This window comes from Pezoporus wallicus, unplaced genomic scaffold (assembly GCF_028554395.1).
Source record: "Pezoporus wallicus isolate ANWC-B61680 ecotype Strahan unplaced genomic scaffold, APGP_CSIRO_Pwel_v1 contig_749, whole genome shotgun sequence".
NCBI classification, from domain to species: Eukaryota; Metazoa; Chordata; class Aves; order Psittaciformes; family Psittacidae; genus Pezoporus; species Pezoporus wallicus.
Genome location: NW_026641327.1, coordinates 4,639,282 through 4,656,221, shown reverse-complemented (window position 1 = coordinate 4,656,221; position 16,940 = coordinate 4,639,282). Strand labels below are relative to the sequence as shown.

At 38.0% G+C, this 16,940-nt stretch overlaps 1 protein-coding gene across 3 annotated transcripts in view; it reads right to left on the bottom strand.

Moving 5' to 3' along the window:
* MOCOS (molybdenum cofactor sulfurase) overlaps positions 1 to 16,940 on the bottom strand; it is a 221,857-nt gene that overhangs the window by 35,892 nt on the left and 169,025 nt on the right. For all 3 annotated transcript variants that reach the window (XM_057423022.1, XM_057423021.1, XM_057423023.1), the window contains exons 6-7: positions 15,818 to 16,017; positions 1,221 to 1,337 (exon numbers count right to left, since the gene is read on the bottom strand). In XM_057423022.1, the coding sequence (XP_057279005.1) occupies positions 1,221 to 1,337; positions 15,818 to 16,017 (317 nt within the window). The remainder of the gene's footprint in view (positions 1 to 1,220; positions 1,338 to 15,817; positions 16,018 to 16,940) is intronic.

Sequence of the window (16,940 nt, the reverse complement as noted above, 5' to 3'; positions counted from 1 at the left end):
GCTTGACTGCACCACCGCATCATACAACTTTTAGCAAATAAAGCACCTCTTTATAAGTTTCGGTTTAGACTATCCCCATTTAAATGATACAGACCTGCAGGAGGCCAAGTGCTCCTTAGCATATAAGGAAATCCACACAGCTGGTCATCTGGCATTTTGCACTTCAGCAGAAGGATAAACCTTTTTCTCCTTTCTCAGAGGAGAGAGGTTCCATAGGAAATCAAAGTACCATTTTGCCAAGGAAAGTATTAAAGAGCTCTTCCCCTTTAAGAACCTGTCTGATCAGTCTTGCATGTAAATGTATTTGCAAAAGTTATATGAATGTCTCCAAGAAATAATAAGGGAGCTACAATATCAATACAGCCATTATAATTTTTCATCTTTTGAAGAATACCATTAATAAAATTTTGGATTGCTCTGCATTAATTTACTGCAATTTCAAACTCTGATAAATATACAGACATGAAGCCTCCCCCGCTTCATTGTGATATATCCCGTCATACGTCTTTTAATGACAACTTATGGAAAATATTAGTCATCTAGAAAACAGTCTTTACATTCATGTTCTAACAATCTAACTCACCAGTTAGCTAGGTGGACATCATCTAAATTTACTACACCCTCTGAGATTCACTGTGTATTCCCATTTATTGTTTCTTATCCAATTTTTGTATGCCTTTTAAACTGTAACATCCAACAACAATAGGTCTATAATACTTAAATGATATTAAGTACAATTAAGTGTACTAAAGGATCAACATGAGATGAATTGTTCAGGAACTTGTGTTCTGCAGGAGGTCTTGTTTTCATGTAATTCCAAATCAGAACAAGAACCCACAATTTCATATTTTCCAGTGAAATAAAGACAAGCAACACATACTGCTTTGGGTCCATCACATGATTTTGCTTCAACACCCCATTTCAGTGAACTGAATTCCAGTTCAGTTAGTTCTTTAACATGGCAATTGAGTTGAAAGGTCAGAGAAAGCAAATAAAATTTACCATTATTCTTAAAGTTGCAGAGACTCAAAACCACAGGGCATAATACACCTACTTTAGCTTTTAACTGCTTAGAATTTTGTTTTTTTTTGATGCAGAGACAGGTTCTCTTTTCCCCTTCAAAGCTCCTGTCTTTAGGAAATTCAGAACTGGGAGTCAGAAGATGTCACCTGGGTCACTGAATATAGGTATTTTCCATGTAATCTCATTCAGACACTAACCTGCAAGTTCCTTTGTATGTCTTCATTGCTTATACCCAAATGCATTTGGCAAGCTCCTGTGTTACAGAAGCAACCTGTGCGGACATGTATGTTGTAAAGACTTGCCATCTTGTCCACCTTTCCGGTTCAGCAGGAGAGAAGACATAGGAGAGTAGAAAAATAGACATTTTTAAGTTGTGGTGAACAAGACAATATGTTTTAAAGGTACAAATCAATTTGAAGTAAATTACCTCTCTAAATTATTAACAACTTACCATAGCTTTTAGCATTCTCATAAACATTTAGGACAGAGGCAGAAATGCTTACCTTGGCACTGAGAGCACACAACACACACACACAGAGCATATCAGTTCAGGTCCTGATCTTGTTAATGCTGGTACATGTGCTTAATTTTAAACCAATGAACAGGTTCATTCACATCAGTAGTGCGAACCGCAGGCCTTCAGTCAAGTGTCATTCAGTGTTTTGACAGAACCATCACCTACAACTGCCTCTGTAGTGACTGAAGAGAGGCCTCGGGCACCTGTTTGGTTAGCTGAAGAAAACTTTGCTGTCCAAGGATCTGAAACTGCAAGTTCTCATTACAGAAACTGACTGTATCTGTGGGATTTTGGCAGGCAAGTGCTTGAATAATCATCCCCCAGTAAACAATAACATCTGACAAGGCAGGGACTAAATTGGAATACCTCCTTGAGTCTTCCTTGTACAACCACACAGTCTACCAAGTTCCAGGTGTACTTTTCCTTGTGCTGTGCTGTGTTGTTCTGTGTTATAAGATTTTCTTATTGTCCACTAAATAATGAATAGGCAGAAATATAATACTTGACAAACTGGCATAAATAAATTACTTGAGGGAATGAAAAGGATGTGCAAGAAGAACAGAAGCACATGTCTATGTGTGCTTTGGAAGGAGACACATATGCATGCACTGGGAGGGCAAGAGTGGTAGGATGGCATTGCAGAGAAGACATATGGATTGTCCGGGTTTCATAGCACAGCTAAGAAAAAATGGAAGCGCACTATAGGGATCCTCTTAGCACAGCTAAGAAACCATGGAAGCACACTCAAGGGGTCTGTAAACACTTTATGTTGATTTCAAAAAGCAGCAACAGCATCTGGTAAGGTTAGCTGAGCATGTATAGCTACCGCCAGTTATTTCTTTGACAACGATGAACATTCTTAGTCTGGACTGGGATAGAGGGCAGTTAAATGGTCAGAAAGAAAGCATGAAACCTGGCACATCCTATCTCTGCCACAGAGTTCCAGAACAGCCTTGCACAAGCTGCATTAACCTCAATGCTTTTGCGAAATAGAGAGCTGAGAGCTCTGAGAATAACCATGCTGCAGACTGCGAGGAGCCAGCTGTACAAGTAACACAATCCTCCTCACAGTGAGCTCAGTCTCAGCTACACGCAGAGCAAGAGCTCAGCCTAAATGTGTGGTAATGCACTTTCCTAACTGTGAGCTCACGCTTTATCTGCCTGAGGTATCAATGCAAACATTCAATCCAGCTTTTCTAGACAGCTTAATCTTTATTGGTATTTATTATTTTTAACATAGATTCTCTTAGGAAAATAGGATAATAGCCAAAAAAATTCAGCCTATAATTCAGAATTTATTTTTTCTCATGTGTGGGGCACAAGTTACTCTCACAAAAATGTGCTGTGTACACAAAACCCAAAGAAATCCTTCATTATTATAGTGCACAAGAACTTAAATATGTTCTGCACCACTAGTTCAGTTCAAAATGATTCAGTTCTTAAACGGAGATACAATCAAAATTACTCTTTATATATCCAGACTTGGAAAGCAAAGAAGAGAATCAGTCCTGAGATTCCTATTCATGATTAATGCCTTGGAGAATATCCTGTGCTCAAAGCATGTTTCTCAAATCAAAGTTATAGTAAGAGGCATCTACTGAGAAAGATTGTTGTGGTGTCATTAGCTTTGTTTTGTCAGAAAACTTCAATCTGGGAAGAGTGACATTTTCTTGACTTCTTTTTTCATTTAGATAAGAGAAGTTGTCATCCTGGCATAACATGGTTTGTCATGGTTCTAGTGACTTGTGGGTGGATCTATCATTCTGCTAATGATGACAAGCAAAGAAAGAACCGTGACAGATATTTCACTGCTGAATTCTTACAGTGTTTGGGCTTATTTGCTCAATATACAAAAAAACTTTTAAATATATCATCTTTTTATTATTACTTTTTGGAGAAACATTGTTGGGGCAGCCTTGCTTATCAAAGTGTATTGAGTGTAATGGATTATCCATGACACAACTTCAAGGAATTGTTAAAGAGATCTTTCTTAAAATCTTTTTAATTTTGTAAAAAAAAAATATTACTGTTCTTTAATGAACAGTAATTTCTTTCTAGCTGTGTGACCCAATACCACTCTCCAATAACACTTTACGTTTTGATATATATTAATCTGTACAGTAAACAACAATTATTGGTACATAAAGATGTATGAGCATTAGAGGATTATGGGGAATTGTGGTTCAGGAGAACAAAGATAAGTTATCCATAGCTTTAGTATTAATCATACTCTGCTATAACCAATGTGATAATGCACCCAGATGTTGGGAACGTGATGCACACTTCTCATCACAAACAATGACACCATGTAAAGAATCATTAAGGGCAGTGCTGCCAATCTATCTGTCCCTTGAATTCATGCTTGACTTTCCCTTGGACATATGCTTTGATTTCTTCCTGTTTAGTTTCACCCCAGAAATATGCTACTTGGGGAGTTAATTTAATCTCTCTCTGCAGTGCTATTACATAGCAAACCAAACAGAACATAAAACATCTGCTACAGTTGTTTCAATGAAGAAAAGCTTACTTAAACAAAGCGCATCTTTAAAATTGCCATAAGGAGCAATAATGAATATTGAGCTCAGGGTTATGAAATACAGAACACTGCTTGCAGATCTGTCTGTAACAGCAGCAGCTGACTTTTGGGAGCCAGGAATATGTTCACCAATGAAGGCACAGAAACATGAATGGTACTAATGGTAAGTACACAGCTTAATATCACAAATTGTCAGTTTTGGTGATTCCCTGGGTCTGATATTTGGAACTATTGTGCCTTAGTATTTCAGAGCTTGAAGACTACAATTAAACTGCAAAACACATGCAGAAATCTTGCTGTATTTTTACTGATTTCAGTCAGTGAGGACATGGTGATTAAGTCATCACAACATCTGAGAGTAGCTTCTGTCCCTTAGAGCCCATTGGCATTCATTATTTTTTCCTGAAGCTCTTTCCTGTGGGCCAGGCCCTGTCAGTTACTTCACACCCCAACACTTCTGACATCATAGTGTCTTGATACTTGACAAGCAAAAGGTGCTTTCCACATTGCCAGGCCATGGTCTTCAAGTTTAATAAACACACATGAACAAAGTTCATCTAAACCAATTTTTAAAATAGCTTTGGTTTGGTTTTTTTTCTTTTAGAGAAAATTTCTATTTTAAGCACAGCTGCCTCCCTCAGTGAGACTTCCTTTACTGTTGCCAGACTGACAAAATGCTCGCATTCAGAGTTGTTTTCAGTGCTCTCTCTGATAAATACTATGAAAATTTTGGGAGATTTTTAGTATAAAGAACATTGAAGTGGAGAAGGATTTTCCTGCTGGTTTTAATGCCTTATCCTACAATAATCCCCTCTTGGATATCCGGTATTTTATTTCACACCCAGAAGCTGGACAGCTCCGAAAGGAAGATGATCCTGGTGTGTTCTCTGTCACACAGCTGCCTACTGGCTTCGCTGCCTTTGCTAAATGACTGACTTATGCTATCCATTCACTTCAGGGCCTCTGTGACAGTCAGTTGAGAGGTGCAAGCTTTTCTCAGACTTCAGGATCCTTTGAATAGGTCCGAGAATAATAGGTAGGTAGAGATAAACTAAGTGATAGTAAAGATTTACAAATAGCTCATAGAATCACCATATATTCTGAGTGGGAAGGGATCTTAAAGATCATCTATTTCCAACCACCCTGCCATGGGAGCAACTAAACTAGGTTGCTCAAAGCCTCATCCAATCTGATTTTGAACACTTCCAGGGAAGGGGCATATTTTGCAGATAAGTTCTAATCAACTAAGCCTATGCTTTTCAATAAAAATGACAGATTTTTTAGGGACTCCTGCTGATGTCGTTCCCATAGGATCTAATTCTGTAGCTCTTTTTCAAGCATGTACTTCTTATTTGTGCAAGCTATTTTACTGGGTATTACAAGAATTATTCATATGATAAAGGAACTTTTTATACTAAATCATGAAGTGTCCCAAAACCCTGCAAATCATATAAGTCAATACTGGCAGGTACTGTCCTTCAGGAACTGGGATTGGGATTTCTCATTCTACTTGCTACAATGCCCAAATTTCAGAGAAGTTTGTCTGTCTGATAGATTTGCTCATTACAGGAATTGCACTGCACAACACTGATGGCTGGTTATAAAACAGGTTTCATGACAGTGTTCTCCACATCCACTGGTAAATTAATTCACTGAATCATAGCATGGAATTGAAGAGAAAGTAAGCTAGCTCTTTCTGTCACCCAGCATTTGACTGTGAAATGTTGCTTCTGATACAAACGCATACTTAATCTTGTTTAACACAGTTTAATAAGTAGGTCAGAAGGAAGAAAAAAAAATCAGCACTTGTTTCTGAATCATTTCGTATGAAAAAAAGCATTTTAACTGAGTTACAGTATCATTAAACTGGAGTAACTGCATGGTCTCCTGCAACAGAGGCTTTTTTTTTACTATCCCAGGGAAAAAATGTCTGTGTGGGCAGGTTCCCATCATATTGGTGAATCTGATCCTCTGCTTCTCATTGGATCTCCAACTGGAGAGTGGATCTAACTTTCTCTTTAGTCTACACCCATTCATCACTCACTTTGACCAAAATCCCTTTGGTCAGTAGAAAACGAAGTATTGGTAGAAGGCAGTGAAGGATTAGACAGATTCTGAAAGTTACTGAAACTCTCAAACTCAGTGTCCCGATAGTGGAAATGCTTGCTTATCAGGAACTTTCTAGTTGATGTGACAGTTTTCTCTGCTAGTTTCAAACACAGTCAAATAGCAGGGAAGGTTGCACAGGAGAGAAGAAATCTGGAAACATCAGCATAATTCAGAATATGCAGGTTGCCATTCTGCAGGAATTCTCACTTAGAAGATGCCATACACAGCAAACTTCAGGTCCTTTGTACTTAAGGGATTAACAATAATTTTACATTTCTGAGATTCAAAAGCTAGAAGACACTTTGATGGTGGGGTGGTTATAAGGAAGAAATGAAACACAGTCTTGACTGTTAATGGGTGGTCTCACATTTTTTCAACTGCCTTTTTCTTCCCTGTAATACATGCAGTGAATTAGGAATTGGACTTATTTCAAACATATATAAACTTCATCAGTCCAAGGTCCTGCTATCTGAAACTGATCAGGCTGATGAGTAGGATAAACACCTTTGTTTTCTTTGATTTGTCATCTCAATGACCACAGTTCTCTCCAATCGATGTCATTTTTTCTTAGCTTTTTTGTTCTTTTAAACTGCATTCATTGACAATGAAGATCTGATTTGATAAAATGACATCAGGGAAAGGATAGATTTCAGGAAGAAAAGCGAAGCAAAGGAACCCAAGCCCTCTTGGGGCTTCCTAACTCTGACTTTAACAGAGCATTCCATCGTGAGTCATAGGAAAAAGACTGTACTTTATATTACACTGAGCATCCTTAGCTGTTTTTTGACCGAAAAGGCTTTGGGTCAGACTACTACCAGTCAGAGAAGTGGAAGACAGAAGCAAACAACACCAAAGACTAAGCCATAACTCATATCATGAAGGGATAACTGGGAATATAGCAGACTAATACAAGTGGAAACTGTCTAGGAACAAAAAGGTGCAGTTCAGATTTAATTCATGTCCCAGCCAAAACACTCTACACTTTTTCCTCTTTTTCTTTAATCACTTAAATCCACCATTGTCTGTATTTATCCCCTGAAAATGGGATAACAGGTCACAGGGAGGTTGTGGGGTTAAAATCCCATGATGGACTGGGTAGAAAAATTACTTTAGTTAAGGCCATACAGTGTTCTTTACAGGATCTGGGGAGAAGGGAGAGGGAGAGAGAAGGATAGGAAGATGCAAGCAAGGTAATAAAGAAGGGAGCGGGCTCTCTTAGAAGGATTCAGATGGTGGACTGAAACTGGACATTACATGCATCCAAAACCAGCTTATCTGCTTTTAAGCAGATCAAGAAAAAAGGAATCCAGCAGAGGCTCTCAGTGCAGCCCTTTTGCTGCTACCATGTGGCTTCTTTTCACATTTCTCCCCTGTGTAATGAGGTCTGCAGTTTAGAGACACAATTTGTCCCTGTTACTAAACAGAAAATATTTACCCTCCCTCATTCATCCAAGATTCTTTCATCTGAGCAACTGTGAGCATCTTTATTTTAGCTCCTTTCCAGTTTCCTTAGCAACATGCAAAGACACTCCAGAGAAGCACTGTCAAGCAACACCTTCAGTCTAGGCTTTCATGAAGCTTTCTAACCTTGACCAGCTCTGATGAGCAATTTAATAGCAGGCAATTTCAAGCATACTGTATCACATGTGTCTTTGTCCCTCTGTAATGAGATATTACAGAAAGCAAGTCAGCCTGTACTCTGTCACTGCTTCCTCAGCAGGAAGAGAGCTTCATTACCTACTAACTAGGTTTGCATTTATCACACTGAGTCTCTCAAGTACAGCACTGCCTGATGGTCAGTCAGTGATCCGCTACCCAGATCATTGAAATTGACTCCTGTATTGTGAGCTCCTTATTGTAAGGGCTGCCTTCGAGTTCCCAGTGCCATGTACTCAAATGTAAGCAAAGATCCAGACTGTAGTGACATTTCTTGACAGTTTGAAGCAATAAAGTGCCATTTACTGACAAGACAGTGTGGTTTGCTGCATTGCTGCTACCTCCCTGCTTACAAGACATCCACAGTGCTATCGAAAACTAATTGGAACCAAGGAAATTAGTGGACATTCAACAGAAATCTTCACAACAATCTTTTTCTCCTTGTAATCCTGTTTGCATTCTATTGTGGTGGTCTATCTGCCATCTCTGGCTTCCTGAAATCAATGGCTAAATCCATAGCTAAAATCAATAGTGAGCAATCACCTCAGCAGTTTTTAGGTAGCTATTGGGAAGATGGCCAAAAATCCCATTAGGCAAGTTAAGAACACTTTTCTTTCCCTGAGTCATCAAAATTGATATAATGAGTGGTTATGCTTCTAAATGCATTAGTGTAACTAGCTCAGAGTCATTTGACCATCTCTGCAAAGACATTCTTAGCTGGAATTAACAAATGCTGGATTTCCATTTTCTATGGCCTAGATTAAAAAATGCTGCACTTCTCCACTTGCCAAACTGAACTGTTGTTTTACACAAAAGTAAAAATATTAGCTGGAAAAAACAAAAGGATTAAAGTTTAAAGAACAACAAAGAACTCTTGGTTAACAGCTTTCTATGAAGATTAAAGATTAGATAAAGTAGAAGTAGCTCTCCTTCGTTGCTTAACAGCAACCCACGTTCTCCTATAGGGATATAGTATGAATTTCTAGGTAACTACCGATAGCTACTACCAGACTTTGGTCAGTAGTTTGATCAAGTTGAACTGGTAAAGTTTGTGAAATGCTGTAGCTCATTCTTTTTTCCACTCCTCTAATTCACATGTTGTCATTATCCTAATTCTGTACGTATATACCATATGTACAGAGCATTGGAACTAATCTACTAGTAAAACTCATGGTATCATCTAAGACATAAACAGCAATTATTTCAAGAAATCTATCCACTTCAGGTATTGCAGGTATTTTTATCATGTAACATTGAGTAGTGATATGAATATGTATGCAGCCAGCTGTGTGTATATACAAATGTATCCGCCACTTGAAATCTGAAGATTTGCCAGTGTTTTCTCTCCAATCCTGTGAGGTTAGAATAAGTGGGAAAGACAGATAGTGAATCCTTCAAGGTGACACTGAAAGACTACCACAGAAGGGGATTTCACTTGGCCATTGCTAGGCCCTGGCAACTGATCTAGGTCCAGCTAAGCAATTCATTAATACATCACCAAAGGATGCTTTCCTGCCGAAACCGGTGTCTCTTTTTTTACCCAACCCATGTAGCAATGAACTTCAGGTGCACAGTGGGAAATTTAGATTAATCATTATGAAATATTTTGCAGTATTGCATATAGCTAAGTTCTAGAACAAACTGCCTCCAGAGGCTGCTGAACGGTTCTGGTAACTATGATCTAATCTTGGCACACAGTGTTGATGAGTAACCTCTCAAGGTCCTGGCAGTCCTAAGATCTGTTTTCCCCCTCCATGTCTTCTCAAACCACAGGGGTGAATTTGTCTTCGCTGCTAAGCTGCTCACAGGACAATTCACTGCCATAGGTTACTATGGATGCGGAAGGATAAACAGGGTTAAGATGAAAACATTTTTTTGTTGTTTCTTGGGGGAGTCTTATTCTGTTTTTGTCTTCTTATAATGCTAGCATGTGGCAGAAAGAGGCTATCAGTGTATAGAAGGTCTAATGGTGAGATCCTGTGTGACTTTTCTTACATCTAAGTTAGTTGGGGCCACCCTGGTCTTCACTTCAGAATGATAGACCATAAAGGAAGGAAAGTAAAAAAACAGCAGTGGGTCATTGAGTCTATCCTTAAGTTAACTCAAGGGAGGTTGAGACAGAAGTGAAGTAAGACAGTCAGCAGATGCCATAATAAAAGCAGTCATAAAATTGCATTATAGATTTATGCTGAAGGGGCACAAACTGGAAGTTATCTGCTCAGAATTGTTAATAGTTTTTTATTGAGAAATGGATGAAGAAAGATAAATTCAAAGTCTAGACCTCTCTTCACTCTATATGGATTGATGAGAGTGAGCTGGGACATGCTAATGTAGGCTCTTAGACAAAACTGATCACAATCTGAGCAGGGTTCTCAGTCTTGAGAGGCAAAACTCATCCATATGCAACACTGCAGAAGAACCTTCCTTAGGCAAACCAAATTGTTTACATCCTCTATCTTTGGCAGCCAATTCCTGTTATAGCAGTTTGTCTATCACGCAAGTGTGAAGTGGCAGGCAAGAAGGATGAGACTGCTAATGGACTGATGCTTGTTTGCTCCCTGACAGGATTTTTAGGAGGCATGGCAAGCGTATATAGATACCAAGGGAACTTTTGCAGGTGAGACAATCACGGCAAGCTACTTCTGTTTAGCTTCAGGCTCCAGGCAAAGGAGGCAGTGTGAAAAAACAGAGTGGGAAAGGGAGCTGGTAATCCACAGTTGAAATGATAGCCATTTTTCGAAAGATAGCTATGATGGTTTGCTCACTTTTTTAAGTCCATGACACACAGGAGTTTAAAAAAAATATTGTTTCAGAAGACCAGAGTGAAAAAAGAATAAGCTTGATAAGGGAGTGCTGTTTGTCACTGGGGATAGAAAACACTGAATTGAAAGGTGTGACTGGGTAAGAGCTCTCCCGGGCATAAAATTCAACACATGTTTTGGGTGAAATTCCATCTGTCCATCTCTGTCTCTTACCCCTTTCTCCTCTTCCAGATTCCAAAATGACTTTACAGAATGAAATGTAAAAGGATTATAAAATTACTCTGTAATTATCCACTGATTGTACAAAGAACATTTCCCAGGTCTTCAACCTAGTAAAACAAAGAGGAAAACTTAACTGCAGCACAAAACATTCCTCATAGCAGAGATAGTGGCTTTTTTTTTTTGTTTGTTTGTTTTTATTAATCTGCAAATGGAAGAGAACTTTGCATTTTGTCCTGATTTGTGAGAAATGCACTTTTCTCTTTTTGGTGTATGATTATTTCAAATCAATGTTGATCCTTTACAGCTGGTCCGCCTCCTCTTTGGCATTCAAACTAGGCTGGAACTGCACAGAGTTATATGCAAGGTTTTGATAAAAGTAGATGGCAAAGATGAAAACTGAAGCTGAATCATTGCTGTCAAACAGTGTTTTAGAGATTAGAAGGACGTGGGGATATATAAACACCTGACATTCATACTTGCTGAAGACTGCAGATACTCACTGTTGATAAATGAGCTGATAGTGAATCTCTATGTGAAGGGTCTGCAATATTAGCTCAGCACTGAGCATATACATACTACCTTTTTCATGACATCACAACCCCCTTTAATATCTAGGGCTAACTGCTTCTTTTTCTGGTAGCCTCACTAGGAAGTAGAATGTTGACAGCTTGCTGCATTAATGTCAACTCTGCTACTTCCATCCTGCACCACTGATTAGCAGAAGTTCTTCATCTCTACCCCTGCACTTTCTCACCTTTCAAAATCACCAGCCTGTCGTCTGTCCACACTTCATTAATGGCAAAAACTATAATGCCAGAGAATTAACTAGATGAGTACATATGAAGAAGCTGTTTGGCATAAAGGACATCTTTATATGCTTGACCTGTTGAGCCCTCATCATGGCCTGAACCCTGTTCATAACCAGGTCTTTTTGGTTCTGCAGTGCACATAAAAAAGTAACATAGAATGACAGAAGTCCTACTGCAAAGGACAGGCAGGTTGCATGAAAAAAAAATATAGGTATTCTCCTAAGTAATTTCAAGAACAAATTACTACCAATAGTCTACAAGACAGCTTTACTGAAGGAAATAATTTTCATGAGAAGTATTTGATGCAGCTCAAAGGAGGAAATTTAATGTATTTTTACTACCCAAAGACAAAAGGTTTACGGAGCTTTCAAAACTATAGCAGTTTTATCCCTAGATATAGAAATGTTTCATGAGAAATCTGAAGAAAAAACAAAACTTTTGAGTGACTATTGGTGTTTGGAGCCTGCAAGTTCCTCTTCTTTAATTGTTTTAATTGCCATTTGGAGCAAAACAACTAAACCAATAATTAAAATGTCAATTAGACCAACTATACATATTGTATACATAGCAAGTTTATTCCAAATATAACACTCTAAGCCAGTGATACCCTTCAACTATCACAAAATAAAACTGAAATGAGAAAGCAATAGCTATTCAACTTCCTAATTATTTCACTGCCACCTTGTAATTTCCTAACATCCAAGTTTTCTTTATCATAGATATTGGGACAGATGGCTGTAAAGAAAAGCTGCCATCCTTGAGCGTGCCATCATGGCATGGTATAATCTGTGTGTCTCACTCTAATGAAATCCTTTAATTTGATCTTGACTGCTGCAATGAAGACTTCACTCCAGGCTGAACCTGAGACTATAGCTATTTCCTGTTGGTGCAATTGACCTCACTGTCATTGTCTAGCCCCAGCTGGCAACTGAATAGTATGAAGCTGCTCTCTCACCCCCACCCTGTCTCAGTGGTACTGGGAGAAGAACTGGAAAAAGGAAAAACCCATAGGCTCAGATACGAACAGTTCAACAACTGAAATAAAGTAAAATGAAATGATGATGGTGGTGATGAAGAAGAAAAGAGAGAGAGCAAAAATGGAAGAGGAATAAATCCAGGAAAGAAAAATGATGCACAATACAATTGCTTACCATCCACTGACAGATGCCGAGGTCATGCCCAGTAGTGATCAGCCCCTCTCAGCCAACCTCCCCTTTGACCCTCCCCAGTTTCTATACTGGACATGATGTTTGATGGTACTGAGTACCCCTTTGGCTAGTTTGAGTTAGCTGTCCTGGCTGTGCTCCCTTCTGGCTTCTTGTGCCTCTTCTCACTGGCAGAGCATAAGAGACTGAAAAGTCCTTGATTTAGAGCAAACACTGCTTAGCAACAGCTAAAACATTGATGGTTTTGATTATTCTCACACTAATCTATTGATTATGCACACACTAAATCCAAACCACAGCCTTGTGAAGAAAATTAACTATGTCAGCCAAAGCCAGGCCACTATGCATGTAGTTCAAGCATGTTTGTCTTTAGTGGCACAATTTTGTTAGCTCTGGTAATTAAACTCTGATATCAGTGAGAAATGGATTTCAATAATAGAACCACATAAGAACAACTTTCCTCCTAAATGTTACACAGATGAAAGACATACTTTTTTCTCTGCTTTAATTTTTTCCAGTGGCAATGTTAAATGTCATGTTTTTCACTACATGCCTTTCGCACCCTAAATATCTTGAACTTAGTTCAGTTTTGAATATCTTGTAAATTATGTAAACCTTGAGGCTTAAATGTAAGCTTGGTATCCTCTGAAGATACTGTCTACTTATGAACTCTTCCTTGCCAATCTCAAATGTTCCAAAAAAACTGCTCCAAACCTTGTCAAAATATTTTCTCTGCTATCAGTTTAGTTAGATTGCCCTTTTCAGGCTACCAGATGCTACTGTCCAGCCACACTGTGCCATCTAATAGGCAATGGACACATAGCAGTTGCCTGTCAGAAAGACAAATAGAACAGGTTGGATGCAATTAATTATAGAAGGGATATAATTCATAAAGGAAAAGGACATTCTGTCATTTCTCTTTTAATATACTAGCTAAAATACAACTTGAGTTGCTAATTGGTGTCCCTTAGTAGTAGATATGTAGGATAGAAATGTCATCCAATATTTTGCCTTCATTAAAAATTCCCTAAAATGTTTTCTGGGAGCCTTCTGAAACTGCGTTCTCCTAACTCTGCTAGATTGCATTTGGAGACTTAACCCCTAATCTACAGGAATGTGCAGATCACAGACATGACCAAGCTATAGGACACTATTTCATTTCTAAACCGTTAATGGAAGTATTGGATTTAACTTTGATTTGAATAAGCCTATCTAATTTTAGACATGCATACAGGTATGAAGATGAGATTGTGTTGTCACTTTGATGAAGCTTAATCTGCTGTATATTTTTTGTAATCATAAAGAAGCAGCAAACATTTTTCTCCACCATAACTGCTATAAGATGCTTATGAAAGAATTTCATTCCATAAAGAAGCCAATTATGTATATCTTACACATATTGTAGCTTTGGAAAGAATAGTGCTGTTGCTTGTTAATCTCTAAAAGTCATTAAATTGTACATTATTTTAATTAAACAAAGTAATCTAACAGATACTGCAGATGCGACTGTTATGCATTTGAAAACTTTATGGTTCTTTTTTCTACATACTCACACAAGAAATGATAAGAACCTGGTGAACAGCACAATCCAGATGATACAGATCAATAAAAAAGCTTTTTATGAGCAGCCACTGCAGCAAACAGGCACAATCGAGGCATAAGACTATAAATATCTTTTTCTCTGAGGGTACAGTTGAGTTTAAAAAAGTGAAACAGGCAAAAGCCATTTTTACTAAGAAATAGTGATAATAAGAAGTGCAAATAAAGGTTTTGGTTATAACCAAAGGACAGAAGCAACATCAGAGTGTTTCTAGAGTGTTTTACCAACCCAGCTGTGTTAATTTCTCCAGTCTTCCCTTAATATAGCCACACCTATTCAAAACTACATATATGGCTAATTCACTCCTAAAATGTGAAATTCTTTGAAATGAAATATGCCACATATTTGAGTAGCATAGTCCAAAAAAGGACTTTCACTTTTATTCTCCTAGACATGTCTCTGTGTTCCCCTCATTATCTGGTTCTTATCTCCTGCAGAGGGGTGTTGAGGAACACCTTTTGCAGAGCTCCTGCTCTCCCACTAATGATCCGGAGCTCTCAGTTTCCAAAAGCAACACAGCTCTGTCACTCCTGCTGGCAGAAGGAGGTAGCCACTGAGACAGATGGTGTCAGCTGTTGACAGCTTTTTAAAAGATCAAGGTCATACACTTTGACTTGTGAGCTTATTCAATCATTAGACAATGAATAACAAGAATTAAATAAAAATAGAGCACTGTGGTTTTTCTGACTTCTGCTGATGAGCTAGTGAGCCAACGTTACACTGAGTTACTCACTGCCTACACAGTGCACAATCATATACAATTATGGTCGTACACCACTGCCTCTCCACTAAAGGTAAAAAAGTTTCATAAAGTTTCATCTTAGAGGTACTTGGTATACCTGATAGAAAAAGCTAGAGAAAGCTGTTGAGAATGACAGCATTTAAGTATTTTTTGAGGTTGAATCTCACTCCTTAAACTGATCATTCAACTTGCTTCACACTTCCTCAGGGATATTACAAGAATGTAATTATTAGAAATGAAGGGAAAAGAGACTCCTCTTTCATGGGTGACTGCATTATTATGAGATCTGATTTCATTTGTATCTCAAAGCTCCAAGGTGGTCTCTTATACCAGCTTTTCTCAACTTGCTCTTCAGTTCACAGTTTTGAGTAGTCTCGAGAAGGAAGTCAGCAAGAAACCAAATTGCCCAGTCAATGCATCCTTTTAAAACAACCCACTTTCAAACATCTTATTTGTAGAGTACTAAATATTTAACATTGGCTTTAGCTATTATGTACTTTGCATTGTTTTAGTACTACTTCATAGAGTGTATATATTGTGCAGAGCTATGAAGAAACAAAACAAAAACCTCATAAGCGACTACTATGGACAATATATTTCCTTTAGGAAAGAACTCATTGTGAATATGCGTAAAATAGGAATATGACACTCGGCTAAGGCAAGAGAAAAACATACCTGTGAAAAGCCGATCACTTCCCCATTTTCATCAAGGATGTTAAAATTGATGATTGGACCCTGGACATCAGGATTGCTGAAATCTGTATCACTGTAAATACGTACAACCGGAGCCCCATTGGCATATTTTAAGGTAGACAGCACATTATAGGTGTAGTGAGCTAATGCAAAGGTATGCTGTTTTATTTTCTCCATTCCTCCTACAAAAGAAAAGTGCATGCGTATGTCAGATGCTGTATCTTCATGGAAATGTAAAAAAGGAGCATTTTTCAGAATGGTGTAGCTGAAAGGGAACTAGCAGAAAACTGGTAGTTTTGGGTTCCTTTAAATAAATACACAATTTGCAAATGTTTGTTTCATCATACATAAGCTTCAGTAGTACTGTTAGGATTTATCTACAATTAATCTACTGTAGAAACTAAAGTCACACTGAGATATATTCAGATGCATTACAACATTGATAGTTCCAGTCTATAAATATCACTAAGATGTTCTGGCACAATTAATTTGAAAAGCAAGTTTTGCTCAATATCTGGCTTTGGAAATCATGGGAATGAGGCAAAAATCCTAACACAGCACAGAAAGCAAATTGTTATGTTTAAGATAAAATAAAAATAACAAAATTCTAAATGTAATGACAAAATACAAATGTCAGTCTGCAAGGCTTAATTTACTTGAATACTGAAGAAATATTCTTCCAGGTCTGCTCTTTTTGCAGAAGAAAAAGAAAGAGGATGTGGTGAACACCTCATTGACTACACCCATGAAATCTCTTTGCTCCAGAGAAGGTTTGCAGAGAAATTTCCAAAGAACTTGGCCTTGAGAAAGCATGAAGGAATCTAAAGCATAAGCTTCAGGTACAAAACCAGACATTTCAGTCAAAGAAAAACATATGTAATCCAAGTTGAAGAGGTAGGTTTTGATATTCACTGGGATAACCTGCTGACAGGGGACAAGTAACTGGGTATGACAATAAATACAAAAAAAGGAATAACCCTAATGAAACGGTAATCTATGACTTGGAACAAGAGAAGTACAAGTAATTTTCAAAGCAGAAACTGAAAACGTATGAATTTGCATCTTTATAAAAACAGTTAGAAGATAACAATATGATCTCAAGGTA